The sequence below is a fragment of the Miniopterus schreibersii genome (assembly GCF_964146895.1).
Source record: "Miniopterus schreibersii genome assembly, chromosome: 3".
NCBI classification, from domain to species: Eukaryota; Metazoa; Chordata; class Mammalia; order Chiroptera; family Miniopteridae; genus Miniopterus; species Miniopterus schreibersii.
In genome coordinates this window covers 81,106,454-81,132,189 of record NC_138103.1, presented here as the reverse complement: position 1 = coordinate 81,132,189, position 25,736 = coordinate 81,106,454, and the positions used below count along the sequence as shown (strand labels likewise).

The following is a 25,736-nucleotide window of genomic DNA, read 5'->3' as shown; positions in this document are numbered from 1 at the left end:
AAAGTTAAATCACTTGACTAAAATAGGGAATCAAAATACCCAAAAAACTAAAATCTTTCAATCATATATCAATAAAGAACAGCTTTTATAAGAATATTCTGGCTTCCACAAAGGGCATTACTAAAGAAGATGCACTGCGGTGCTGGTAATGAAAATCAGCTTTCTCCCTGATACCTTTACCCTGTAACTTGTCAACTCTAATGAAAACGTTATTCTACATAAGCAAATCTTCTCTAGAATTACAATGAAAGAAACTATAGATACAACAGAGAAAACATATACTATGAATATAAACTGAAACTAATTTCTCAGAGTTGAGAATTGTTGACCAGATGAAGTAATTTTGGGCTGTGTTTTTATATTAATTGCTGGTGATAAAACTACTTTCTTTCATAGTATCTGTCAGAAATCACAAGAGATCCTAAGAGAGAAGACATTTTCCTTAAGATTAGACATTTAAATTTCTAAAAATCACTTAAAAAAAAACCCCAAACTGTCCTTTTCCATAGGTTTCTCACTCAGTTTTGCCAAAAATCCTAAGCTAACAGTAACAATGCAAAACACTTAGAGAAGTCTTACTTTGGATCAGGTTACTCACATGTCAATGAATGGGTATCTTCACATTTATATTTAAATGTACAGTAATGTGTCTAATGCCAGTAGAGAGATAAATAGAGATAGTGGCAAGTGAGAAATGCAACTAAAAATTATTAAACTGTTAAAGAATATCTTACTAAGCATTACACTTACTTTATGGCTTCACACATATCCAGTCCCATTTTCACACAATTCTTGGCATGGTTTGGGAGAGAGATTGGGAGCCCAGACACACAGTAGTAGCAGTCTCCTAAAATTTTTATTCTCATACATTCATTCTCCTGGAAGAAGAAAAAAAATCACAGAATTTCAGTTGCATTAAGCACTTACATGATAATTTAAATTTACAGAATATCATCAAGAGCAAGCTCTACTGACACGGTGATTAGGGTTCATGGGGAGAGAAATAAGAACAAGTTGAATTACCTTCAAGAATGAGCCACCCTCACCCACATGTCCATTTGCCAAAGAAATACATTAAGAGAAAAGGAACAGAAGGGAAAACAGAGAATGTTCTGGAATAATTTCTACTTAATACTAGCAGGGGAGTATACAGACAGAATCATTCTCCTTAGTCTAAACATCCCAAAACATAATGGTGAAATGAAATATTCTATGCAGAACAGAATATTCCAGGGCAGTAAACGTTGACCAGAACTTCACTGGAGTTAGAATCTATGTCAGTCCCTACTATGCTCACAGTCTTCTTTGTTTATTTTGAAGATTTTTACCTGCAGACATGTAGTTTCTAATCAACATCCCCACCATATAATAAGGCGCCATTCATTATTGTCAAGTAATTTGAAACAATTCTGCCCTGGCAAGGTAGCTCAGTTGGTTAGAGAATCATCTTGATATGACAAGGTTTCAGGTTTGATCCCCAGTCAAGGTACATACAAGAATCTATCAATGAATGCATAAATAAGCGGAACAACAAATTGACAACAAATAAATCTCTTTTTCTCTCTCTCTTTCTCTCTCTCTCCTGCTCCCTCTCTTTCTCTCTAAAATCAATCAATAAAAAATTTTTAAAAATAAAACAATTCTGACAGGTTAAACCAGTTAACTATAAACTTAGACTAACTCATTATTTATCTTGGCTGGGTTGTATTTATAATATGGAGATTGACTTCACTCATATGCATCAATCTTACATCTACTTCTAACCTTTTCAACTAATTTATAGACTCTTCATTAAAATAAAAAATCCAAAACCAAAGACAGATTTTTTTCCTTCTTAACACTAACTCAGGCTTATGTACAAAATGAACAAACTTGAAATAATAAAATGAATATAAAATCTTTTTGTCCTTGAGCATGTTGTAGGTTTAAAGAAGATTCGGCATATTTCTTTCCTTGTCGGATGGAGAGAGTGCATACTTTCATGCTTATCTACAGCACTGTAGATGATGTGCTATAATTCCTGATAATAGTATAATAAGTAATAAAAAGGCAAAAAAGTACTTTTTGATAAGACTTCCCTCTCATATTTCCTAAATAGACATTCTGAATCTAGAATATAGAAACCTGTAATATTAATAACTGAATTCTTGGCATCTTCATAGACGATCAGTTGACCTTATAAGCATGGGTTTATTTCTGGGCCCTCTATCCTGTTTCATGGGTCTGTATGTGTGCTGTTATGCCAGTATCACACTGTTTTGATTGTTATAGCTTTGTGATATCTTTTGAAATAAAAAAGTGTGCTGCCTTCAGCTCTGTTTTTCTTGCTCAAAATTACTTTGGCTATTTGGGGACTTTTGTGGTTCTTTATGAATGTAGGGATTATTTTTGTATTTCTGTAAAAAAAAATGCCATTGGGATTTTTATAAGGATTGCATTGAATCTATAGATGGATTTGGGTGGTATGGACATTTTAACAATATTACTTCATCCAACCCATTAACATGGGATGTCTTTCTATGTACTTGTGCCTTTTTAGATTTCTCTCATCAATGTTTTATGGTTTTCAGTGGTTAAGTTTGTCCCTAAACATTTTATTTTTTGATGTTAATGTAAATTAAATTTGTTTCCTTGATTTCCTTTTCAAATGCAACTGATTTTTGTAGGTTAATTTTGTATCCTGCAATTTTACTGGATTCATTTATTTGTTCTAATGGATTTTTGTGGCTTCTTTAGGGTTTTCTATATATATGGTCATATCATCTGCAAACAGAGGTAGTTTTACCTCTGCCTTTCTGGTTTTGATGCCTTTTATTTATTTTTCTTGAATAACTGCTTTGTCTAGGACGTCCAGACCTATGCAGTACTATGTTGAACAGAACTGATAAGAGTAGATGTCCCTGTCTTCTTCCCAGATTTGGGGGGAAAGTATCTGGTTTTTCACCATTGAGTATATTAGCTGTGGATTTTTCATGTGTGACTTGATTGTGTTGAGGTAAGTTCCTTCCATACCTTTTTATTTGAGAGTGTGTTTTTTTAATCATGAAAGGGTAATCAATTTTGTCAGATGCCTTTTCTAAATCTATTGAGATAATCGTGTAACTTTTATCCTTCGTTCAATTAATGTGGTATATCACATTGATTTGCAGATGTTGAACCATCCTTGTATCACAGGAGTAAATCCCACTTGGTCGTGATGTATGATCCTTTTAATGAGCTGATGAATTCAGTATGCCAAGTGAAAAAAGTCCTATACAGAAGGACAAATACTACATGATACTACTTATATGATTAATCTAAAATAGTCAACCATATAGGAGCAGAGAGTACAACAGTGGTTTACAGATCTAAAGGGAGGGAGAAATGGGCAGGCATTAGTCAAAAGGTATGAAGTTTTACTTATGCAAGATGAATTAAGTCCTAGAGATCTACTGTATAGAAGCTATACTGAAAAATGTGCTAAGAAAGTAAATCTCACGTTAAGTGCTTTAATCACAAAATAATAATAATAAATAAAGAGGGTGAAAGGAAACTTTTGTATATGATGGATATGTTTATGGCATAGACTGTGGTGATGGTTTCATGGATCTTTACTTCCTCTAAACTCATTATGTTGTATGTAGTAGATAAGTACAGCTTTTTCTATATCAACTATACCTCAATAAAGTAGTTTAAAAATTAAAAAATAATGGTAGAGGAAGAATGATTTCAAGTTCCTCAGACTAAAGTTATGTGCTTCGCACTGTATTTACTTAATGGACTGAGCTATCTGTTTGCTTATGACATTCTCCAACTCCATGTTACTGAGGCAGGAAGTGATGCCCAAAGCATGCTGCCTCTGTGACTATCCTGGGCTGGACTCTGATATTGCCTGGACATTCCTTTGTTATGATCAGAGAGGAATAGTTATAGGTAATGAATTGGGTCCTCCCAAATTCATATGCTGAAGTCCTAACCCTTGGTACCTATGAAGGCGACCTGATGTAGCAAAAGAGTTAATACAGGTGTAATTAGTTAAGATGAGGTCATGTAGGAGTAGGGTGGGCCCCTAATTTAATATGATTGGTGTCCTTATAAAAAGGGAAAGTTTGGAAGCTGAGGCTTGCACACGGGGAAAATGCCATGTGAATACTGGAGCTATGTTGCCACCTGCCAAGACTGGGACATTTCTTCCAAACATGACCAATGAGTCCAACAAAAATGACCTTTTATTAATTCAAACTTTCAAGACGTTATGTTTCAACCATTCATTTTCTGAAAAAATAATGACCCAGAAAACTCAACCTCTTCCTTTGGTTTGTTAAAGGAAAGAATCAGAGCTATACTCTCACTGATTTTTGAAATCCCCAGTGGGAGCTGTCACAGTCAGTCGGGCAGCATAGGCACTTCATGGGGAACTTGACCTGAGAGTGTCTGAAAACATCTGCAAGTCAGATTTATTCCTAAGAGGCTTGGCTCGGATGTTCTATATTGTTTAAATGTGAAATGAATCTTTCAGTAAGTAATTTGGGACCAACTCTTCCATATATAAATAAAACATCTTAATAAGCATAACGAAGTATTTTTATTGGTAACGACCCAAAAGAAAGAATTAGGCTAACTGGGAATATTTTATAAGAAGTAATGGGCTAACAAAGAATTTTTTAAATCAATATTTGCACCAAGAAACTCTAACAATTCCAACAAATAATAAGGTCTAGTATGGTTTCAGATCATTTGTCATCACTTCCTCTCTGACATTTCCTATAAATGAACATATAAATGGTAACTACTCAACTCACTTTCTTCTTGAGTGGCACAAAGGTCAATAAATAAAAATGAGACAACCATAAATAAAGGGCTTAGGAAAAAGGTATGCATCCTACTTCAGGGGTTCTTCTAGGACACTTCTTAATGATATGAATACATGATATTTACAACATGATACTTATAACTGGAAGAGAGGAAACCATGTTTCCAACTCCTTGACGTCAAAATGCCTAAAAAAGGACCTTCTAACAGCACAGTGCACAGAGATGTGAAAATTAAATCTCATAATTTCAAATGTATTTATGCTGAATTATATATAAGCAGAAGTTTTAAAAATTGGTGAAAACATGCTAATTATATGTTATAGCATTTCTTATCCCTGATTTAGGTTTGAGATTTATCAGGGCTCTATGGCAAATAAGTCCAACAAATTTACAAACAATATGCCTAAAGAATGTGTTTTATAAAATAGTAAAAAGTTGATAAGGGGCCAGAGTAAAAGTAAGCCAACATTTTATACATCTTGAAAATGAAAGGGAATCACTAATACTCACCTTTGCAATTTGATCAAACTTTCCAAAAAGTTCATTCAGCATGTGGACCAGTTCTCCTGGGGAGCAGTCACTGGCTAGCCGGGTGAACCCAACAATGTCAGCATATAGGATACTGTGAGAATGAACAAAGGGGGGCAGTGTTTGCAAGTTTATATTCATTAAGAAGGTAATGATAGTTTTTATTCAACAAGTATAATTCTTTTACATTTTATATTGATATTTTCTTAAGAAAAATGTCATTTCCCTGGGAAGCAAAGACATAAACATGTTTCTAAACATTCCCATTAAAATTTTTCCTGTTAAATTTTTATAATTAAAATAAGAGAAAATTAGTCACGCGATGCCATTCTAGTCTATTCTTACTGATCGCCTTTCTCTCTCAAGGTCAGCCCCTCTCTCCCTCTGGTTCACCTGATATTCATCCTGATGGAGATATCACACTGCCATAATCGTGATATCAAAGGAGCATGTTTCTATTTGTTCTATGAATTAGTATTACAAGAATTCCTAAAGCCTGGCCCGGCATGGCTCAGCAGTTAAGCGTTGACCTAGGATCTCGGAGACTGCAGTTCGATTCCCGGTCAGGGCACATGCCCAGGTTGCGGGCATGATCGCTGGTCGGGGGCATGCAGGAGGCAGCCGATCAATGACTCTCTCATCATTGATGTTTCTATTTCTCTCTCTCCCTCTCCCATGCTCTCTCTGTAATCAATACAGATAAGTTTAAAAAAAAAATTCCTAAAATAGAAGCAGCAAAATAATAAAAGTCAAATCCTGTTTTTATTGATTCAAAAAAAAAAGCCCCCAAACTGGAATAATGATGGTCTTAAAAGGAAGTCTACTTAACAAAAGACTCTGGATTACTTACTACCTGCTGTGATGAAGCAGACAGAGTACATTTTCCTGAAAGCTCAGAGTTTAGCTGGGTGATGAATTAAATAAATAAAGACACCCTTAATGTCCAATTACAATGATAATAAGTTCTGTAAAAGAAAACAACAGACTGCTATAAGAGGGAACAGTGTGTGTGTGTTGGGGGGTTCGGCAGGGAGTGGCGCTTAGATGGTAAGGAGTCCAGGAAAGTCACTTGTAGGAAGTGACAGGGCAGCCTCCCTTCATGGAATGTCCATGCTAGTGGGACAAATCAAAACATACTCATAAGGGAAGATGGTTGATCCAGCTTTGGTTGTGCTGAGTTTGATGGTGGGGTCTGTCGAACACCCAAGAGGGAGACAACCATTAGGTAGGTGGGTATGGAAAATTGGTTGAGTTCTGTGTCTTAGCACCATGTGGATGGTAATTAAACTGGGAGAGAGCTGGAGAAAACAGAAAAACATGGGGAGAGAACCCTGACCACACTCTAATTTTACAGGAGAGGCTAGATTTAGGGAAGAGAAACCAACCAAGGAAACTGTAGAAAGAAAACAAAGAGGATAGAACACCAGGAGACTGAGTGATGGGGGAATCCTGGAAGGGCAAGGGCAAGGGCAAGGGGCCAAGCAACCTGAGCAGTCACTGAGATGAAGGTGTAGAAGCACGTCAGACACAGATATAGGAACCAGACAGTTGGTGAATTTAGCAAGAATGAGTTCTGTGACATGGGGGAGGTAAAAGCCAGAGAGTGGCCATTTGAGGAGAGAAAATAAAGAAGATCAGTCAGAGAGCGTGGAAAAACCTCTCTAGAATCTGAGCTATGAAAGGCAGAAAGGTCATTTCAGAGTTGGATGGTGGTGTTGGATTAGGAGATGTGTCTGTTTATTTTCAAAGGTGTGATGGTTTGCGAATGTTTCAGCAGGAGTGGGAGGGAGGTCAGAGGAAGACCAGGAAGGTTCAGGAAGCAGCTGGTCGTTGTTACCTTTACGGCTATAAATTCTTTTTTCCTCCCCCTCCTCTCCATTTCTTCATTATCATTATTATTGTTGTTGCTGTTATTATCATTGGATAGTAAAGAGGTAGTAATTATTATTAATAGAGAATAAACATTTTGTTGAATGAATGGTCAATGCAGAACTAAAAGTTAGCAACTGACCTTCTTGGTACTATTTACAAACCTAATAATTCTTATGAAAAAACAATAACAAAAAAAACCCCCCACTCAGGTACTGATTAGGCTACCTATGTTAACCATGCATCACACCTGCTCCCTTGCTTGTAACTGTCCTATTGCAGGATGAAAACGCCACATGTCTTCACATTTCTTTTAAAAATAGTTGCTACTCTATGTCATTTAAGGTGCTTTTTTTACAAATAATGCTTTATTAAATTTAGTAGGGATGACAATGGTTAATATGAACATATAGGTTTCAGGTGTGGGTTTCTATGTTACAAGATCTGTATATTGTTCTGTGTGCCCACCACCCAAAGTCATATCTTCTCCCGTCACCATATATTAAGACCCCCTTCACTCCCCACTCCCCCACCCCCTTCCCTCTGGCAACCACCACACTGCTGTTTGCATCCACAATTTTCAGTTTTATATCCCACATATGAGTGAAGGCATATGGTTCTTAGCTTTTTATGACTGACTTATCTCACTTAGCATAATATTCTCAAGGTCCATCCATGTTGTTACAAATGACAGCATTTCAACCTTTCTTATGGCTGAGTAGTATTCCATTGTGTACATGGTACACTTAAGGTTCTACATTTTTAAGTTTTAAATATTTAAGTTACTTTAGGATTCCAAATATACTTTATGAACTTAAATTTAATTCAATACTGCAAATATATTCTAGACAATGTGTGAGGGAAATTAAGGCCATTGAAGCTCCTTGCCCAATCCGTTGCCTTAAACAGTGTGGCAGTCAGCTTCCAACATGGCCCCAGGGACCCTCACCTCCTATTGCTCACACCTTGTACTGTCCCTTCCCACACTGGATGGGATTGACCTGTGTAAGCAACAGGACACCACAGAAATGACCAACTAATGTCCACCTGGCTAAGAAGTTCCCAAATTCCCACCCATAGAAACTGGGAGACAATGTTTATTGTTGTTTTAAGTCACTACACTTTGGGGTAATTTGTTACACAGAAATTGATAACTAATAGCATGAGAAACCTGAAATTAGCGGTATCTTTAGTCATTTTTATAGGTTTACTGGTTCCTGTGCTGTGTCATAGCTACTTACAGATATTCTGTGGTCCTAGTTAGATATAGCTGCATGTATCTTCACGTTTTGAATACCCAATATGTGACTTAAAAATATTTATTGAAATGGGAGGTACATTGCTGACTCTCAGACAGTTATGGTTGGAAAAGACTATTTCTACTATAATATATCAATTAGATACTTCGAAAGTTTTTTCTTTAGTTATGTAGGTAAAACACTTAAAAACTCAGAGACAGGTCAGTGTTTTAAATAATTTTATTCCTTAACATGTGTAAATGTTCTTTAATTTTTACCTATCCCCCAAATGATGGGACTTTATTTAAAAATTCCTGATTCTTCACTTATCCAAAGGTGCTCTCACAGTTCTTACTTAAAATTTACTGTTTTTCTATTATCTCCTTCTCAGTAGGCATTTCTTATTGTACATTAGCTCTGCGTATGCTTGGCCCATGTATATCGCTAGCTCCATGCACCTTTTCTAAACTCTGGTGTCAAAATGAGATTTGTTTTAGCAATGCATTTATTTTGCAGTTAACTTTGTTTCTTTTTAATGCGCTTAAAAATCCTTGACCTGAAGCAGCCAGACCAGAAGGAAGCATCATGACTAGAAAGAGTCTGGGCTTGGGGGAGAACAGGTTGATCCCAATTATCCCAGTTCTAGTGGATGCTCAACACATTTTAATTGTTTGTAGTTGTTATTATTGAACTATTGAACAGGGAAGTGGGAATCTTACAGCCAAAGTATTAACATCAACACATAATGAATGAGGCCAGATACATGCATGAGAACAAGACGCCGCACATCTGACCACAACCCATGCTGATAATATGTTTTCCTGGGGCTATGATTCCAGGAATGGCTTCCTGAGAAGGAGATGTGGCTGTGGCAGACTTTGAAAAGCAGTAACTTTCAGTATAAGTTAATTAAGGTGCACATCAGTCCCCTGTGATGTTGGTCACTGGTTGACTACACCCCAGAAACCATTCCTGATGAACAGCAGGACATATAGGTTCCCTAGAGAGTGCTGGCTTCCCTGAGGTCTGCCTGTCAAGCCCATCATGAGAAATCATCCTTCTGTTGAGAGCCCACTGACCCTCCCTCCCTCCAATATCACTGCAAGGCTGAGTGTCCTGAGCTCCAGGGACCATGAGATCACACCATGGAGTTCCCAGGACAAGGACGCACTGTCCACCCCTCCCCCTTTTATGACTGATGCCCAGCAGAGAAATCAGGGTTATGCGGGACCACTCAACCAAGTAGAGTCCTATTTTCTTAACATGAAAGCACAGGGGTGCATAAAGCGGTAACTACTCTACGTGCCAAGGTTTGACAATTACAAAGGAGACATGCCATTGCAAGATGTGGGTTTCCAGTTAAAAATGCCCCAGGTCAGCGAAAGGACTCCCCAGACTCACTGAGGAAGAACAGAGCAGCGTACCTGACATTGGTGTGCCGCTTGACGTACAGGTTGTGAAAGTTGTTTGTGTTTTCCATCTGGCCGGCTTTGGGGCCCTGCAGCCTCTGGATAATCTCAGCTTTCATTTCCATGGCTATGTGAGCTGGCAGCAGGGACAGCAGGAGCCGCTCCTGAAACAGGTGTGCAAGGGAGACGGAGGGTTCAAATGATACTCGAAATCATCACTGAGCTGCAGTGCAGCCAATTCAAGGACTATTTCCAACAAGTTAAAAATACAGATTCTTGAACTACCTATCGAAAAAAATCAAATTTTCTAAGGTCAGAGAGTGTTATTTTATTTATTGAGTTCTAATCATGTGTTCTTCAGTGTGGAGAAAAGAGGAAGGCAAAGTTATTTCCCCAAGGATATTATTTATCCGTTTTGATTTTAAAGTAGTAAAGCAGAAATAATTTTAGAATGCCAGAAACCAGTGGTTAGTTAAAGATAGAAAACACTCAATTTTGCTGGCTTGCTCACATGAGAGATAAGGTACAAGCTTTATTGTGCTTCAGAAAGTCAACCAATATTCCACATTTCCTAAATAAGATAAATATTTTCAACCATTTCATTTCCTCTATGATGAACATTCAATTCCCTTTAGTGATTCTAAACTATTATAAAAACAGAGTCAAGAATATTAGCTTTTCTGTAAAATGTCATTTATAAAAAAACTACAGGTGGAAGGCAAAAAAGCTGATATGAGCTTTGCTTGTATTTTTGGTTTCTAAATTCAGTAAATTAAGTACACAATAGCACGCAATATTACATTTATTTTAATATGTACTTATTTTAGTTAGAGTGGTACTTTTCCACTCTCCTCAAGAAAAATATACAGTAATTTTTGAGGAAAAGTATCACAGAAGGGCAATCTCTGAAAGTTTATATTCATCCTAGAATATTTTAAATGCTAATCTACTGTAGAAAACACCATGTTCTTCAGGTATTGGGGGTTTAGCATTTATTGTGTTATTCAGTGTTAATAAGCAAACTTTTTTTAATGAAACATTTTCTCCATCTCCCATATTTCTACCCCCCCCCCCTCGTTTGGGAGTGTGTGTGTGTGTGTGTGTGTGTGTGTGTGTGTGTGTGAGAGAGAGTGTGAGCCAAGGAGTGAGAGAGTAGGGGTACAAGGGAAGCTGGGCTTTGCTCCCAGGTTCACAGGGCCAGGGGCCTACCTCCTGGGCCCATCCCAAGTACACATCACTTTGATAGTCACTGGGAACTTCCCCTGAGGAAGCAGAGGGTGGTCCAGGAGAGCATCTTAATGAAGATGGGATGGCTCTCACCACAGCCCACCCCAGCCTGCTTCAGGGAAAGACAGGTGCAAAGTCAACAGAAGACCGACTATGTGCCTGTAGGGGGACCTCAGTTCTCCATGAACTGGCATAACTGAGTGTTGAGTTGATCATTTCTTCATTCATTCATTCATTCATTCATTCACTCATTCAGCTATTCTGAAAACGTCCATCACTGCCCATTAACACCAGGCCCCTTGATAAGTATTAATGGTAAATGCAAAGCAGAATGAGGCAACGTCCCTGTGCTATGTGGTTCAGAGTCCAGAAGGAAGCTGACCTACAGTGCACTTGCTGTCAGATGAGCCTCAAAGGATAGGCTGGAGTTTGGAGGAACCATATGCCTGGAACCCCAGGGGAAGAAAAAAGAGAAGGGAAATGTAGTCCAGGAGCATCTGCTATGTGCCATGTGCTCTCAGGAGCTCTATTCATGTCATGCAATTGAATCAAAACAGCAACCTTATCTCATTATATTATTACCAAGCTTCTTGCAATAGAGGCAAATGAGGTACTTAGGTAGTGGGCAGGGTGCTACCACTTGTTATAACTGGTACTGACATACCTAAAGGAATTTTATTGTTAATTAAGGAAATACTTTTTACTTAACAATAAGCTTGTTAATTTTGTTAAATTCTTGATATTTAAATTTAAAATAAAATGGAGAATTCAAAAGTGTTTAGTAAGTTAAATGTCCATACAGACACCTGGGGACATATAAAATTACATTCATTATACAAAATAATGAGGGCCACGTCTTGTGTGGCCTCAAATATAGCAAAAATAAAATGCACAGTGAGGTTAATACAAAGGATAAAGGTAGTAAATCAAGTTAAAATGTTTTGAGGTCCAAGTATTGTGTGGGAAATGGCAAAATATATCAATTTATATTAGACCCCAGTAAGTCCAGAATGGATGCAACTTCCACATGAGCAGGAGAGTGAAGGAATGTATGGTTAACAAGCTAGCAGCGAAAATGGGAGGGGATCCTCGAGTCATCGAAAGCAAGTCAGTAAGGAAGAGTAAAAAAAAAAGTAGAACAGGTGGGACACGTAGAAAATAAATGGTAAAATGACAGCTATTAGCCAACTGTATCAGGAATTACACTAAATGATGTTTAAAATTGCTTTAAACAAATACAGGAAAGCTAGTAAGGAAAGAGTGCAATTGCCATCAACCAGAATCAGGGGACCTGCCTAGTCACACACTCAGACGGGAACAAAGAAGCCCCAGGTGGGAGCATAGGGAGGCACTTTGCCCAGAGATGTCATCAAATCTCTGTCATTATCAAAGCAAATAGTCACTGAATATAAATGTGTTAACTTCTAAAAAGGTGATAAGGAATGTTAGCACGTAGAATATAGCAGACTATGAATCTGGACTGAGGCTACCTATTTAGAAATCCCAGGGGATTCTGTGTGTCTACAGGGATGTCTGATGATTGGCTTAACTAGATTAAAACCAATTTTGTCTTCTTTCTAATAGGTGACAGATGAGTTCAGGGCTAAGAAAAATAAAATGCACCGGGCCACAATGCTCAGCTGACCTAGTTCTACTCTGCCCTCTTACAGTGATAACCCATGTGTGCCTGAGCATTCAGTGCAGTCTTCTGTTGAGTTTAAAGCAACCAGTAGACTCTCCCAATGTTTACATTCACTTCTAGTTTGTTTCCTGTAGCCAGTGTTGTCAGCATCCTACCCACATTCCCTCTGCCTTCCTTGGAGGTCTCCTGCATCCTGTTCCTTTATAAATCTGGTTTCCTGTGTCCCAACCGATAAGAAAGTAATCAATGGAAATGTCCCCAGCTTCTATACCCATTGCCCTTCATGGGCAGATCTGAGCATGTTCCACACTTTCCCAGAGGATCTCCAGCAGGACTGAGCCCCTGTTGCCACCAGCAGCCCCTTTCAATAGCTGACCTCCCTCCCTCACTCTTATACCTGAAAATACTTCCCAACCTACTGACTATACTCAGAGCCTTCTCTTAGGGTCTTCTTGGGATAAACCTAACCAGGAAATCTCTTTTCCTCCTGTATTCTCTGTTAAGAATATGCTAAACCACAAAGCACAGATAGCCAGACTTTTTTGAAAGATTCCATAACAAAAAAGAAGAATTGAATATAGTAATTATCTTCCCTGGCTGTGGTGTCATTTAATGACCAAATATAAATTATGATATTTTAGAGCAAAATGTAGGATGACTGGCTTTTTTTTAGGTAGCTTGAAAAATGTATGTTGAATAAACTAAACTGGGCTAAGATTTTCTTTTTTAAACATGTTCATGAATCCATGTGAATTTAGATTGAAATAAAGAATTTGGTAATAGCCAACCAGACACATAAAAGAATCCAAAGTTCCCCACTACCATGTGATTCTGGTGCCACTGGTGTCCCGACAGATCTCTTATCAGAGCTCATGAGCAGAATCTGAGCTACGGAGTCTGCACATGTTCTCTTGGTGATCACAGCCTTGGACAACGGGATGAGATTCAGATAAAAGCCTACACTCAAATGTGGTGAACCAAGACACCTTTAAATTTGTCTTTCTTCTCTTACAAAATGCTACACTTTGAAAGAAAAGCCCAATATTTTGGCACATATGATAAATTTCAACTCAATTCATAATCTGACAAGGCTAATATTTCCATTAATATTTCAGCTTTTTGTTCATTTAGCTATGTGCCCTGCCAAATTGTCTGAAAGCAACATACAAACCTAAATGCTTTATATACCAGTTATAACCCAGCTATGTTACCTACCCAGGTACATTGGAGGCGTTCCTTGAGGGGACTTTTGGAAAATCAAGTTCTCATTAGACTGACTGACACATACCATTACTTCTTTCTCTTGCCAGAAAGATTATGTAACTACAGAGAATTTGGCTAATTCTGGCATATTTGAAGGTTATCTGATGAATAATTTGGCTTTGGTTTGAGGTTTCCATTTCAACACATCCCTTTATAAAACCTCTAATTATTATTCATTAGCAATAAAGTTTTCTTAGAATTTGTTCTTTTAAATTGTGCCTTGTAAAAGGACTGCAGAGTTAGTACAGTTCAGTGTACTATCAATCAAAGTTCAGGACACTCTGAACTTAGGGTGCTGCTCATACCATAAAACAGAGCAGGTATTATACCTTTATATTTTTATGCTATTTTTGTGATTATTTCAGTTGATAGGAAAATTCAATTTAAGCAAAGAAGACTCTATTTAAATTCTGAACTGATTCTATAATGCATATTATATCCTATCTCTTCAATAAACCATGCATGTAATAAATATTTAAATCCACTTTACTTTACAAAAGGCAAGATGACAGTGGCATGCTCCTTCCATAAGAATTTAAACTATTTTCTGCTTCAAAATTTCTATTTAGTTATTTTAAATACAATCCAATTACATCAGGACACCAAACCAAGGCAATGAACAGAAGGCATATTGTTTTAAATGTTCCTCCTCCCAACAGAAAGTAGCTATCAGAATGGACAGACACCAGACACCTGAGCAGCCACTGGTTTAAACTTGGTGCCGAGGAGACAGATGATGCCCCGTCAATACTCTCCTGCAGTATGAAAGGACCAGGTGTCCACTCAGAATCAGACCCCAAAAACACTGCACTTAGAAGATACCTGCCAGGAACGTGAAGGCATGTCAACACCTTCTCATATCTTCTCCTGCAGCCAGTTTCCTGTCTGCAGGTCTCAGAGAACAAGCACCTCCACTGGCACCAACCACCATCACCAGCATGTCCCCAAAGTTAGGTTCTAGTAACAATTGCTATTGTTGCTATTTCCCGTTATAACATTTAGTTTGCTTTTCTTAGGTCCCTCCTTAGAAACCTTGCTTCCTATAGCTCAGTCAGAAGGCACTGAATACTCTTATTACTTAAAAGGTCTTATTTTATCTATCTTTGACTTTTACAAAAAATTAAGTCATCATATTTACGTTTGATGGAGAGGAGCAGAGCTTTGTGCTAGAAAAAGCACTGAAATGGGACATGTGGGTTCTTATCCATTTTCTACCACTATCTAGAAAACAGGGTCAAATCACTCCAGATTTGGCTGTCTAAAAAATACGGCTACTGGCCCAGGTGAGTTGAAGGTCTCCATGTCTGTGTAAGTTCCTAGCATTTTATGGAACCACAAGAGACCTTTATAGGTTTTACCTCTCACTCTTTTGGAGTTAAACAATTAGTGACACAGGGGAAGGAAACCAAGTGCTCAGGTCTGAACACAGGGACAAGGCTGTAGGAAGGACTGGGAAAGGAGAGACCCTGGGATCCTGACAAAGAAGACAGGGAGGAGACTGAGTTCCTCTGGTTCTGGAAGAGTGACTTCCATGAGCAGGAGGAGGCGGAAGGGATGGCCAAGAGTTTGGGGAGCAATATTCATGGGTGTTTGCAAGTGGAGGGAAAGTCAGCTTGTTTATTGTACAGTCTGGGAAAATTGGAATGCTCTGTGAAAATTAAAACCAGTATGCACACCAACCAATCACTATTCCCTTTTACAAAAGATTAAGTCCTTTCACTGCATGCATAGATTGTTTTCTCACTTTACAAACCCTGGTCACACACAATTTCATTTAAATTCAAACATTTCTGGCAAAAAAAAAAATAGGTATAGGTGTGGCTCAGAGAGGGTAAAGGGAGGTGGTAGTCACTAGGGAGTCAAGACCAGATGGAACTGTGTCTTTGGACTTCACAGGCACTGATGGCTCTTTCCGCTCACTCTGATTTATAAACTCAGTGAGATGACAGGGATGCTTTTAGAGAGCAAATCATTAATAGAAGCTGACAGAATAAAATTATCACTCACCTTTGATGACTCTGCAGTTAAGAGAAGTTAGAGAACAAAGGGCTAAGCAAGTCCAATTATAAGTTATTAATTATAAGTTATGTTCATGGTCACAGATAATAGTAAATTGATACTTCTAAACTTTGTTGGTGGGGAGAATGGTCCTTTTTCCTAACTGTGCTGAACTTGCAGACTTGAACCTCAGAGCAAAATTGCTCTTAGGGTGAGTCTCACAGCTCCCACACTGCCGGCAGCCCTCAGCCTCTTGCCACCCATCTGGTCCAACCCTGACAGGACTGCACCTGGGGCACCACTGGGCAGAGTGCAAATCACAGCCAATATCACAAGGCTTTCTTTGAGAAGGGGATGAGTTGCTGAGATTTCTAAAAGAATCTGAATGACCTCACTCTCATGAACATGTGACTGAATCCTGAATTGGGCATTTACATTACTGGGAATGTGAACCTGAATAGCTGGCTAGGGGGTGATCCAAGGACACTCAGATGCTGAGGTCCTGAACATTAAATCTCTGCTTATCTGTCTCAACACATGCAGTGCCCAATGCCAGCCTCCAGAGCAGAGCCTCCAAAGACACAACCCTGCAGGCAACACCAGTTAAATACTGTGCCTGCCCTCAGACACTAATTGTCCCCATAGGTGCTGATGTGGGTGATAAGGAGAGAGGGATCCATCATTTCTGCGTAACATCAACTTTCCAGGGAAAAATTAATAAATGAGGAAAGAGAATTGGCAGAACCGCACTCCTCCTCATTCTGATAGTCAAGCAACATCCCGCACTTTCTCAGGTTAAAAGGATGTGAGCAGCAAGTTGTACAGCAGTCATCATGGCAAAAAGCTCAAGGGCAGTCACTTTCCGAGGATTTTATTAAAAGTAACTCAAATGAGATGACTGTGGCTCACACTCAAGTAGGAAGGTGCCTTTTTGTTATGGTTTGCAGACTGTTAACTTGTTACACACCTGGTCTGTGTTAATATTGTTGGCATGCAGTATTTTTAAAGCTTTATCTTTGTCTTTGGAAAATGACTTCTTAGTAATCAGACTGCAGATTTCCTTGCAGGGATTCACCCATCTAAGTTCCACTGATACTTCTGCTTTTGAGAGAATCATATCAAATATTAACTAAAAAATAAAATTCTTTTTTTGAAATATATCTTGCTTTAATTAAACGGGGGGAAAAATCAATACATTTTCGAAACAGGCAAGTATCTCAGTAGCTTTAGTGAAAACCAGCTTAACATCAGCCTGTTTGACAAAGCTTTTAGAATAAGTGAGCAATTAAATTTTTAAGGTGGGAACAGAATATTAACACACTTTAGATTCCAGAGCACTTGTAAGCCAACAAATTAGGCACTGTTTTGCTGAACAGTTTTAGCTTTAATGTAAGTTCAGAATCTCATATGCACCTCTACCTACAAAAATAAATAAATCATGACTTGGAACTTCTATAATTAAAAAAACACCCTTCTAATAGATTTTACTGCAAGTTACAAGCGGTGATAATTCAAGTTTCATCATACACGTCATGTAGCAGGAAGCCTTGATTTGGTGTATTTCCTAACTCATTTATTTACTCTGAGCATGTAAGTCCTTTTGACTTGTCAAAATTTTAAGTCTGAAGGAAGCAATCTGACAGGCTGTGGTGCTGAGCTCTGATTGGCTTGCAGAGAGCACACAGGCATGTTTGTGTGTGTGCAGGTTGAATGAACTACCCTTAGGTAGGTCATGCCCTAAACAGCTTGCCACACTCTTCACCATTCCCTATTGTACTGCAATTTCACTGTGCACATATATCTTGTATGCTTCTCCTCTAAATCATGACTTCTCATCCTCAGTACTATTGGCATTAGGGGCCAGATTGTTCTTTGTTGTGAGAGGCTGCCCTGTGCATTGCTGAATGTTTACCTGCATCTATCCACAGACTAGACTAGATATTTGTAGCTCTACCCACTAGGCGCCAGTAGAACCCCCATCCCCAGCAGTGACAACCCAAACCACCTCCAGGCATTACCAAATGCTCCCTAGGGATAAAATCTCAGCTTGTTGAGAATTACTGCTTTAAATGTGAGATTCCTCCCTTGGACCTCTAACCTACTTTTCCCCTATTGCCCCTCCACTTCCCTTACTTGCATCTCTTTCTACTGTAGACTCCATGGTCCATCACTTTAATCACTTTCTTGCCCCCATTTTTCCAGAATAAAAGAACACAATTTCCCAAGGCATCCCTCAGAAGTGCATCATGACCTCTTCTCACGTGCCATTGGCCAGAGGTCACAAGGCTATACTCACCTCTAAAGGATGCTGGGACATGTGCTCAGCAAAAAGATCCTTACTATAGAAGAAGAGAGCAAATGTAGGAAAAACAGACAAACCACGGTCTCTGTCACATGCAGAGAACACAATGCAGCGTTTCCGAAAAGGAAACCATTACCTTCCCTCCCAGAGCTGTCCCTCCCCTCCCAACCTAAATCCAGTTAAAAGCTGACCATCCGGCAGCTGCCCCAGCAGAAACCTGCTCCCATCCTTGACTGCTCTTTCTCTCTTACCATCCCACACCCAGTGAGGCAGCAGCTCCTGTCCTTCCCATTAGGAACCTGTACCTTCCCCCGACCTACTGCTACTGCCCGGGTCTCGGCCACCTGTGCCACCCATCTGATGATGGATCACTTCCTAACTGACTTCCCACCTGCTGCCCACCCCCTTCCTTACCCTTTCTCTCCTGCAGCAGAGGTCTTTCTAAAATGTGAAGCAGCCAAATCAGGTCAGCCTCAGCTCTAACTGCTTCTACTGACAAATCTCAAGCCCTCCAGTAGGTTACAAAATACCCTTTATCCCCATAAGCTCCACCTCCTTTACCTCTCTCTCCTCCTCTCCTGAGCCTGTGGCCCAGCTCTTCTGAAGCACATGCAGCCCCAGCCGGGCACTGCTCACCTCGCTGGAAAGCACGGTCCCCAGGGACCTGGACTGTGGGCTCCTTGCACCGCTCCCACCCAGGCCCACCTTCCTTCCCTAAGGCTGTCCCGCCAGTTCTTCAGGCAAACTTCCAATCAGAGGGTGCCTCCTCCACCAGGCCCTCCCGAAAGCTGTCCTGCACAGCCCACCCCAGCAGGGTTAGGTCCTGAGTGCTGTTTAGGCACCCATTGTGTACCCTCAAACTCTACCGAAACCATCTGCTTACTTTCCTGCCCAAGGTGGTAGGTGCCAGTGTGCCCAGGCTGTGCCTTCTTCAGTATTATATTCCTGGTACAGAACACAGAGCCTGGTACAGAGAGGAAAGACACCCAATAAACATCTGTCCAGTGAATATAGGAAGAAATGCACGAACATGTGACCAAAGCCTTGTTACACTGTGAATAACATTCCACTGAGCAGCTCATTAAAAAGCTTGTTTTTAGGAGAACGCCCTGGCATTGCTCTGCCACTCATCACGTGGACAGTGGATAAGTTATGTAACTTCTTTCGTTCCCAGTGTCCTCCCTGTAGCCCAAGACATGTCTGAGTATATCTCTGCTGTCTGTCCCACTGCCAGGATTCTTCTGCTCCATTGGGTGTCAGGAGGAAATGGCACGACATCCTTGAGTGTGGCAGTAGAAGTGGAATACTTTCAAATTTTATTTTATTGGTAATTTTTAAAAACCTTTGATTTGTCTCCATTAAGAGAAATGATGGGAGAATATATATAATAAATGTACATATATCTTACATAAGTGTGGAATATATGTGCATACATCTGTATCTATAGATATCTATGTACCTACAGATATAGATATACTTTGAATTCTGTCACTATGTGTTAAGTAGGCATGCGTGCATGGATTTCTAGGGCAACTGCAGAGAATAAAGGGCCTTTACATTCTTTTATATATTTTCCTTAAAGGTGCTCTGGTATCTGATCATTCTAGAGCTGATGAACTGATATTCTGCAGGTACAAATCCAAGAGTTCGTGTAAATCACTTTGGCGAAGGCTCTTCCCATCACTGACTCGAGTCCTCGGGGTGATGGAAGGTGCGCAGCCCAGGACGCAGTATGGAGGGGTGAAGAAGGAATGACTGAATAAGTTATGAGCTGCAGCCCTGCCAAAGTAAAAAGGGCAAGGTTTCTGCCAGGAAACAGAAACAGGGATCGGCATGGGAGTGAGTGTCACGGCCACAATGCATTAAAAACCCTTACCGGTTAATTGAAATAACTACATCAGCATTATATAAGCTTGGGAATTCTTGGCTTTGTCATGCCAATAAAAATATTTGTCAAATAGTAAGCAGATTTTTAAGAGCACCAGGTTGACATGTGAAAGGCTGATGTCTGATAAAATGTTGCATCCTATGCAACGATTTCTAAAGAAAATAGCATGTTATTCTCACCAGCTCCTGGGCTCATGCTGACTTGAGCTCAGGCCTGGTTTGAATTAGGAATGTTCCAGGTCTTCATTGCTGCAAAACACATCATCCCCAAAGCGTGTGGCTCAGAACATTCATGATTCTGTGGATTGGCTGGGTGGTTCCTTTGCTGGTTTTGCTGTGGGCTAGTCGCATGAATGCCTTCACCTGGAGCAGTGACCTGGCTGGGAGGTCCAACATGGCCCCAGTTACACGCCAATCTGGAAGTTGCTGCTTTGGGTGGCCGAGCCTCAGCTCTCCTCCATGTGGCTGGACTGGCTTCCCAGTGGCTATCTCAGGGCAGCAGTCCCAAAAAGTGAGACGGTATTCTCAGGGCCTCACAAGGCCTGGGCTCCAGAATTCACACAGCACCACTTCCCCATTTCCTTTAGTCACAGTCAGAAAGAAGCCCACCCAGATCCTAGGATGGGAGGAAAATGACCGCGTTTTCCATCAGATGCAAAAGGAATGACAATCATGTCCAGCATTCATGGTCCCAAAGGAGTGGAGGATCCTAGGCTTAGATAACTTCTACAGGCCCTCCCTCCTTGGCTTGCTGATGGCTTCTTTTCCTCGGTGTCTCCACATGTCCTTTCCTCTGTGTGTCCTAGTCTCCTTTAAGGACACCTGTTAGGTTGGATTAGCACCCACCTTACTGATCTCATTCTACCTTAAACCCCTCTTTAAAGACCGTATCTCTAAGTACAGTCATATTCTGAGGTGCTGTGGGCTAGAGCTTCAGCATATGAATTTGGGGGATACAATTCAGCCCCCAACAGAATCTTTGTCCACAGGGCAGAGAAGGAGGTGGTCAGTACACTGGCTGCTGCAGACTCATGAGCTGACATCTTCCTGCTCTGCCTGTGCAGACTTCCCTCTGCCCCTTCGTCCCCAGTGCCTCACTTGTTCAAATATTCTCAAGGCTCCTTAAATATTCTCCTATCTCTTCTCTAACTGTCCTGCCCTTGCACTGTTGCCTTCTCTGGCTCCCTTCACCCAGTTGCACCCACACTGTGCAGCAGGAGAGGCTGCTGGACAGCTCCGAGGCTCGCCATCTGCAAGAGCCATTTCCTCTGTGGAGCTGACGCCTCACAGTAAAGGCGTGGAGTGTGACCACTGGGAGGAGCCAGCACAGGACACAGACTATCGAGCAGGGCTGGGCAAACTCCTTCTGTAAAGGGCCAGGAAATAAATAGCCAGGCTCTGTGCACCATATCACCTGTGTCACAGCTGCTCAATTCTGCCAACCTTACAGGAAAGCAGCCACAGACAAGGAACACATGAAGAGCGTGGCTGTGTGCCAATACTTTATTTGTGGGGACTGAAACTTTAATTTCATATGATTTTCATGAAATATTATTTTCTTTTGATTTTTGAAAAATCACTTAACAATGGAAACAACAACAACAACCCATTCTTAGCTCAGGAGCCTGTACAGAAACAGAATGGTGGACCAGACCTGGCCCTTGGGCTGTAGTTGGGTGACTTCTGGTACAGAGAAAATTCTATGGAAAACCACACATAAAGGCATGGCAGACACATTGGAACTGTCACTTGCAACTGAAATAAGAACAATAAAAGGCATTCCTTTCTCTAAAGGGCATTGTTGTTATGATTTCCACAATCTGTCTCTCATCTGTTACTTAACATGTTGGATTTTATTTATTTTTATATGGAATGCTTCACAAATTTGCATGTCATCCTTGTGCAGGGGCCATGATCATCTTCTCTGTGCTGTTCCAATTTTGGTTTCTGTGCGGCTGAAGTGAGCACTAATATGCTGGACTTTAAGTAAAGGTCATCAAATGGATCTTCTTGGGAAATAATAACTTCCAAGTTATTACTGAGTTGTCGGCTGAAGAGGAGGGTACAGAGGCTCAGAGCATGGGCTTCAGTGGTCACAAGTCTGGGAGCAAATCCCAGCTCCCCCACCTCCTGTCTTGATAGCATGGACTTGTGCAAGAGTCTGGCCACGTCCTCGGTTCCCGTGGCTGGTGGCTTGTAGGTGGCTGTGTGGTATCATGATTCAGGATGATAGTGGGACAGTAAGATCATTGCACACAAACCAGAAGGTCAAAATTTAAGCCTGAGCAGACCACCCCCTGACCTCTCTGGGCCTCATTTTCCTCACCCTGGAATGGGGAGCCTGGACTAAACCATCCCAGTCTCCTTGCTCTAGAAGCTGAAGCAATAGTTCTATAACAACAATTATTTTTAGACAAAGCAAAAAAAAAGTCAACTTGAGTTTAGCTGCAAACAAAGTATCTCATTTCCCCACTCAATAGCTAATGCTCCTGCAGTCAGAATTCAGAACGCATGTTGCTTGATTTACAGTGGCAACCAGTAATTTGTGTGAGAAAGACTTAATTTAGAAGAACGCACATGTCATCTCTTTTCATAACCAAGTAAGAGTTACAATTAGTTTGATTCATACACTGTCACAAATGTCTCCACTGCACACACAGTGAACAATACGAAGTTTTCAAGGCAGCTCTTTGATGGAGAGACTAGTCCTCAGTTGTGTAATTCATACTAAACATAAACCCTCCTTCATTTTCCTCTTGAATACCCCATGCCCACTTGAGCATCACCTTCTGCGAGTGGATCACTAAGGAGGAAAACCACTGAAGACATGCATTTTCACTGAGCTTTGCTCTGCAACATTCTATGCTTGAGAAACTGTCACAGTAAGGAGCAGTGAAACAAGCAAAATAACCAACAAAACATAAAATGCCTTAACTTTTCCTCCCATTTTCACCAATACTTCTTAACACGTAGCAAATTTTAAAATAATATCATTTTATCAAGAACCAGATGAATCAAAGTGTTTTCCAATGTTTGACTTAGAAATCAGTGAGCTGCAAGACTGGGTTTAAAATAAGAATGGCTATGCCGTTAACAGCTAAAACCTTAGTGTTAATTATTACTTCGTTTCTGGTAGCAAAGTTCCTTCCCTGCTTATCATGTCTCTCTCTTACTTGAGAGTTAAATAATTAAAATCACATAAGGGCCGATCTCATCAGGAAGCAATAAAGAAGTAGATCCAATCTTAGAGAAGTTATTATATGGGATATGGGATAGTAGATGTGGGATACAGGGAGCTCATTTTAGAACATATGGCAGTGTGTGCACACATTTCATATACCATCGAGAAATATACTCTTGGTGTATAAAGCAGGTTCTTGTTTTATACAATAAAGTTAAAAGACAGTATAATAGTATAGGCCTTCAGTAAAGCCAGTCAGTCCGTGCATATTTTGTCACACAATGATTATACATTTTTTTCTTTTAAAAATATTATCAAGCCCAGCCGGGCGTGGCTCAGCGGTTGAGCATCAACCTAGGATCCAGGCGATCGGGGTTCGATTCCCGGTCAGGGCACATGCCTGGGTTGCGGGTTCGATCAATGACTCTCTCATCATTGATGTTTCTATCTCTGTCTCTCCCTCTCCCTTCCTCTCTCTGAAATCAATAAAGATATATTAAAAAAAATAAAAATAAAAATATTATCAAATGTCTTGCATATAATATGTACTCAATAAACATTGAAATAATAAATACTATATTGAGACACGAGCTTAGTCCCATCTACTTGGGTTTACGCACCCTCTTAAATTGGATACACAGAGAAAAAATTTAAAAACTGAGAAGTGCTCAAGAAAGATGGAAGGGGAGCGTCATCTTTCATATGAATGGAAGGAAACTGAGGCTCTGTAATTCAGACGGCTGCCACTCTGGGATGGAAGCCCACTGCTTCCCAAGTGCCACGTACCCTTTTTATTTTCCACATATCATCATGGAAAAGGACTGTTTTTAGGTTAACTATGCAATGTTTTCCATGTACAAGGCACTGAATTAAAATAAATACATTAGCAACCAGGACATGTAGTAAATGGAAAAATAATCCTAACAGCTTCATCTGTCTGGAGTGGTCACTATGTGCCAGGCGCTGTGCGGTAGCTGTGTGTTAGCTGTCTGCTCTCACAGGAAGCCCGTGCATTAGGAACCTGATCGTGGAAAATGACGCAAGCTCACGTCGCCTGGGGTCATGGTGCTTTCGTACAGCTTGGGCTTGACTCATCTCCGTTTTATTTCTTTGGCTTTTCCTGTGTTTATTCCCTCTAATTCTCTTTCATTTCCCCCTTTAAGAAGTACCACTAGTTCAGGTGATTTCACAAAAATCATGAGACACTATTTCCTACCACCAGAACCATGATGTCACCTTACTTTGCCTCCCAGTCCTGGGTGCAGTTAGCTTCAGATACGTTTCAGTATGTTTTAGAAAACTAGTAGAGCTGTGAAGGGTTCTGGGCTACTCCAGAATTAATAAAAAACTGAACAGGTCATTGATAAATATTACATCTCTCATCACAGTTCACATCTCGGGCCAGAATTTCAAAACAGTTGGCTTCTTCCAGGGGAATAAAAATAAGAAAGGATCTGACTAATAAAATTCTCAGTTGTAACAAAATGTCATATATATTTAAAATTTTTTTTCTTTATTTTATTTTTTTGCCATTACCATTATCCCCCCATGTACTCCTCTACCTCCACCTACTTGGCCCTGATCCCCCACAATCACCACGCTGTTGAGTTCTTTCCCTTACAATGTCATATTTTTTCCTTTCTACAATGAGAAAATACCTTTGTTTACTAGATCATTATTTTCAAGTGTGTGTATTAGTCAAGTTTTTTCAGAGACAACAGAACAAGTAGATGTGTGTATCTATACAATTTTATAGATCTCTATATCTGTATCTATTTAATCTCTCTATCTGTCCATCTGTCTGTCTATCATCAGCTGCTTACATGAAGCTCACTTACATTATGGAGGGTTATCTGCTTTACTAAAAGTCTACTGATTAAAATGTTAATCTCTTAAAAATATCTTCACAGCAAAATCTATACTGGTGTTTGACCAAACATCTGGGTACCATGTTCTTGCCAAGCTAACACAAAATTAACTATTGCCTCATGGTTTTAGACAGCTTAAATATAAAACATACACATGCTATAAAATATTTAATCTCATTTCGATGAACTTTTCTTTAGAACCGTTTCTGTAGAAATCTAGGGAGATATTACACATTTAATTTTTCCTCTCTTTTTCTCCAGAGAAGTTGCACAATCATTGAAAAATGGCACAGGTGGGTGGCCACAAGCGAAAAGGGAGCATCAATCTGGAGAACTCGAATCAGCCACCAGGGGACCACCCTGCATCCCTGACGTCACCTGTAGCTGACTCTCCCACATCTGCCTGGTCAACATTTAGCACATTTTATTCACAATGGAGGGAGGGAGGGAGGGTAAGTAAGCAGTGCTTTCGCTTTTCATACCCTTTACACCAATGGAATACTTTAGTTTAGTTTGGTTAGTTTAAGGTAA

General features: G+C 40.0%; 1 protein-coding gene across 1 annotated transcript in view; it reads right to left on the bottom strand.

The window, feature by feature from the left end:
* ADCY2 (adenylate cyclase 2) overlaps positions 1-25,736 on the bottom strand; it is a gene marked incomplete at its 5' end in the record, with an annotated part of 295,855 nt that overhangs the window by 86,115 nt on the left and 184,004 nt on the right. The window contains 3 exons of the mRNA XM_081133157.1: positions 751-878; positions 5,304-5,415; positions 9,853-10,001. Coding sequence (XP_080989283.1) covers positions 751-878; positions 5,304-5,415; positions 9,853-10,001 — 389 coding nt within the window. The remainder of the gene's footprint in view (positions 1-750; positions 879-5,303; positions 5,416-9,852; positions 10,002-25,736) is intronic.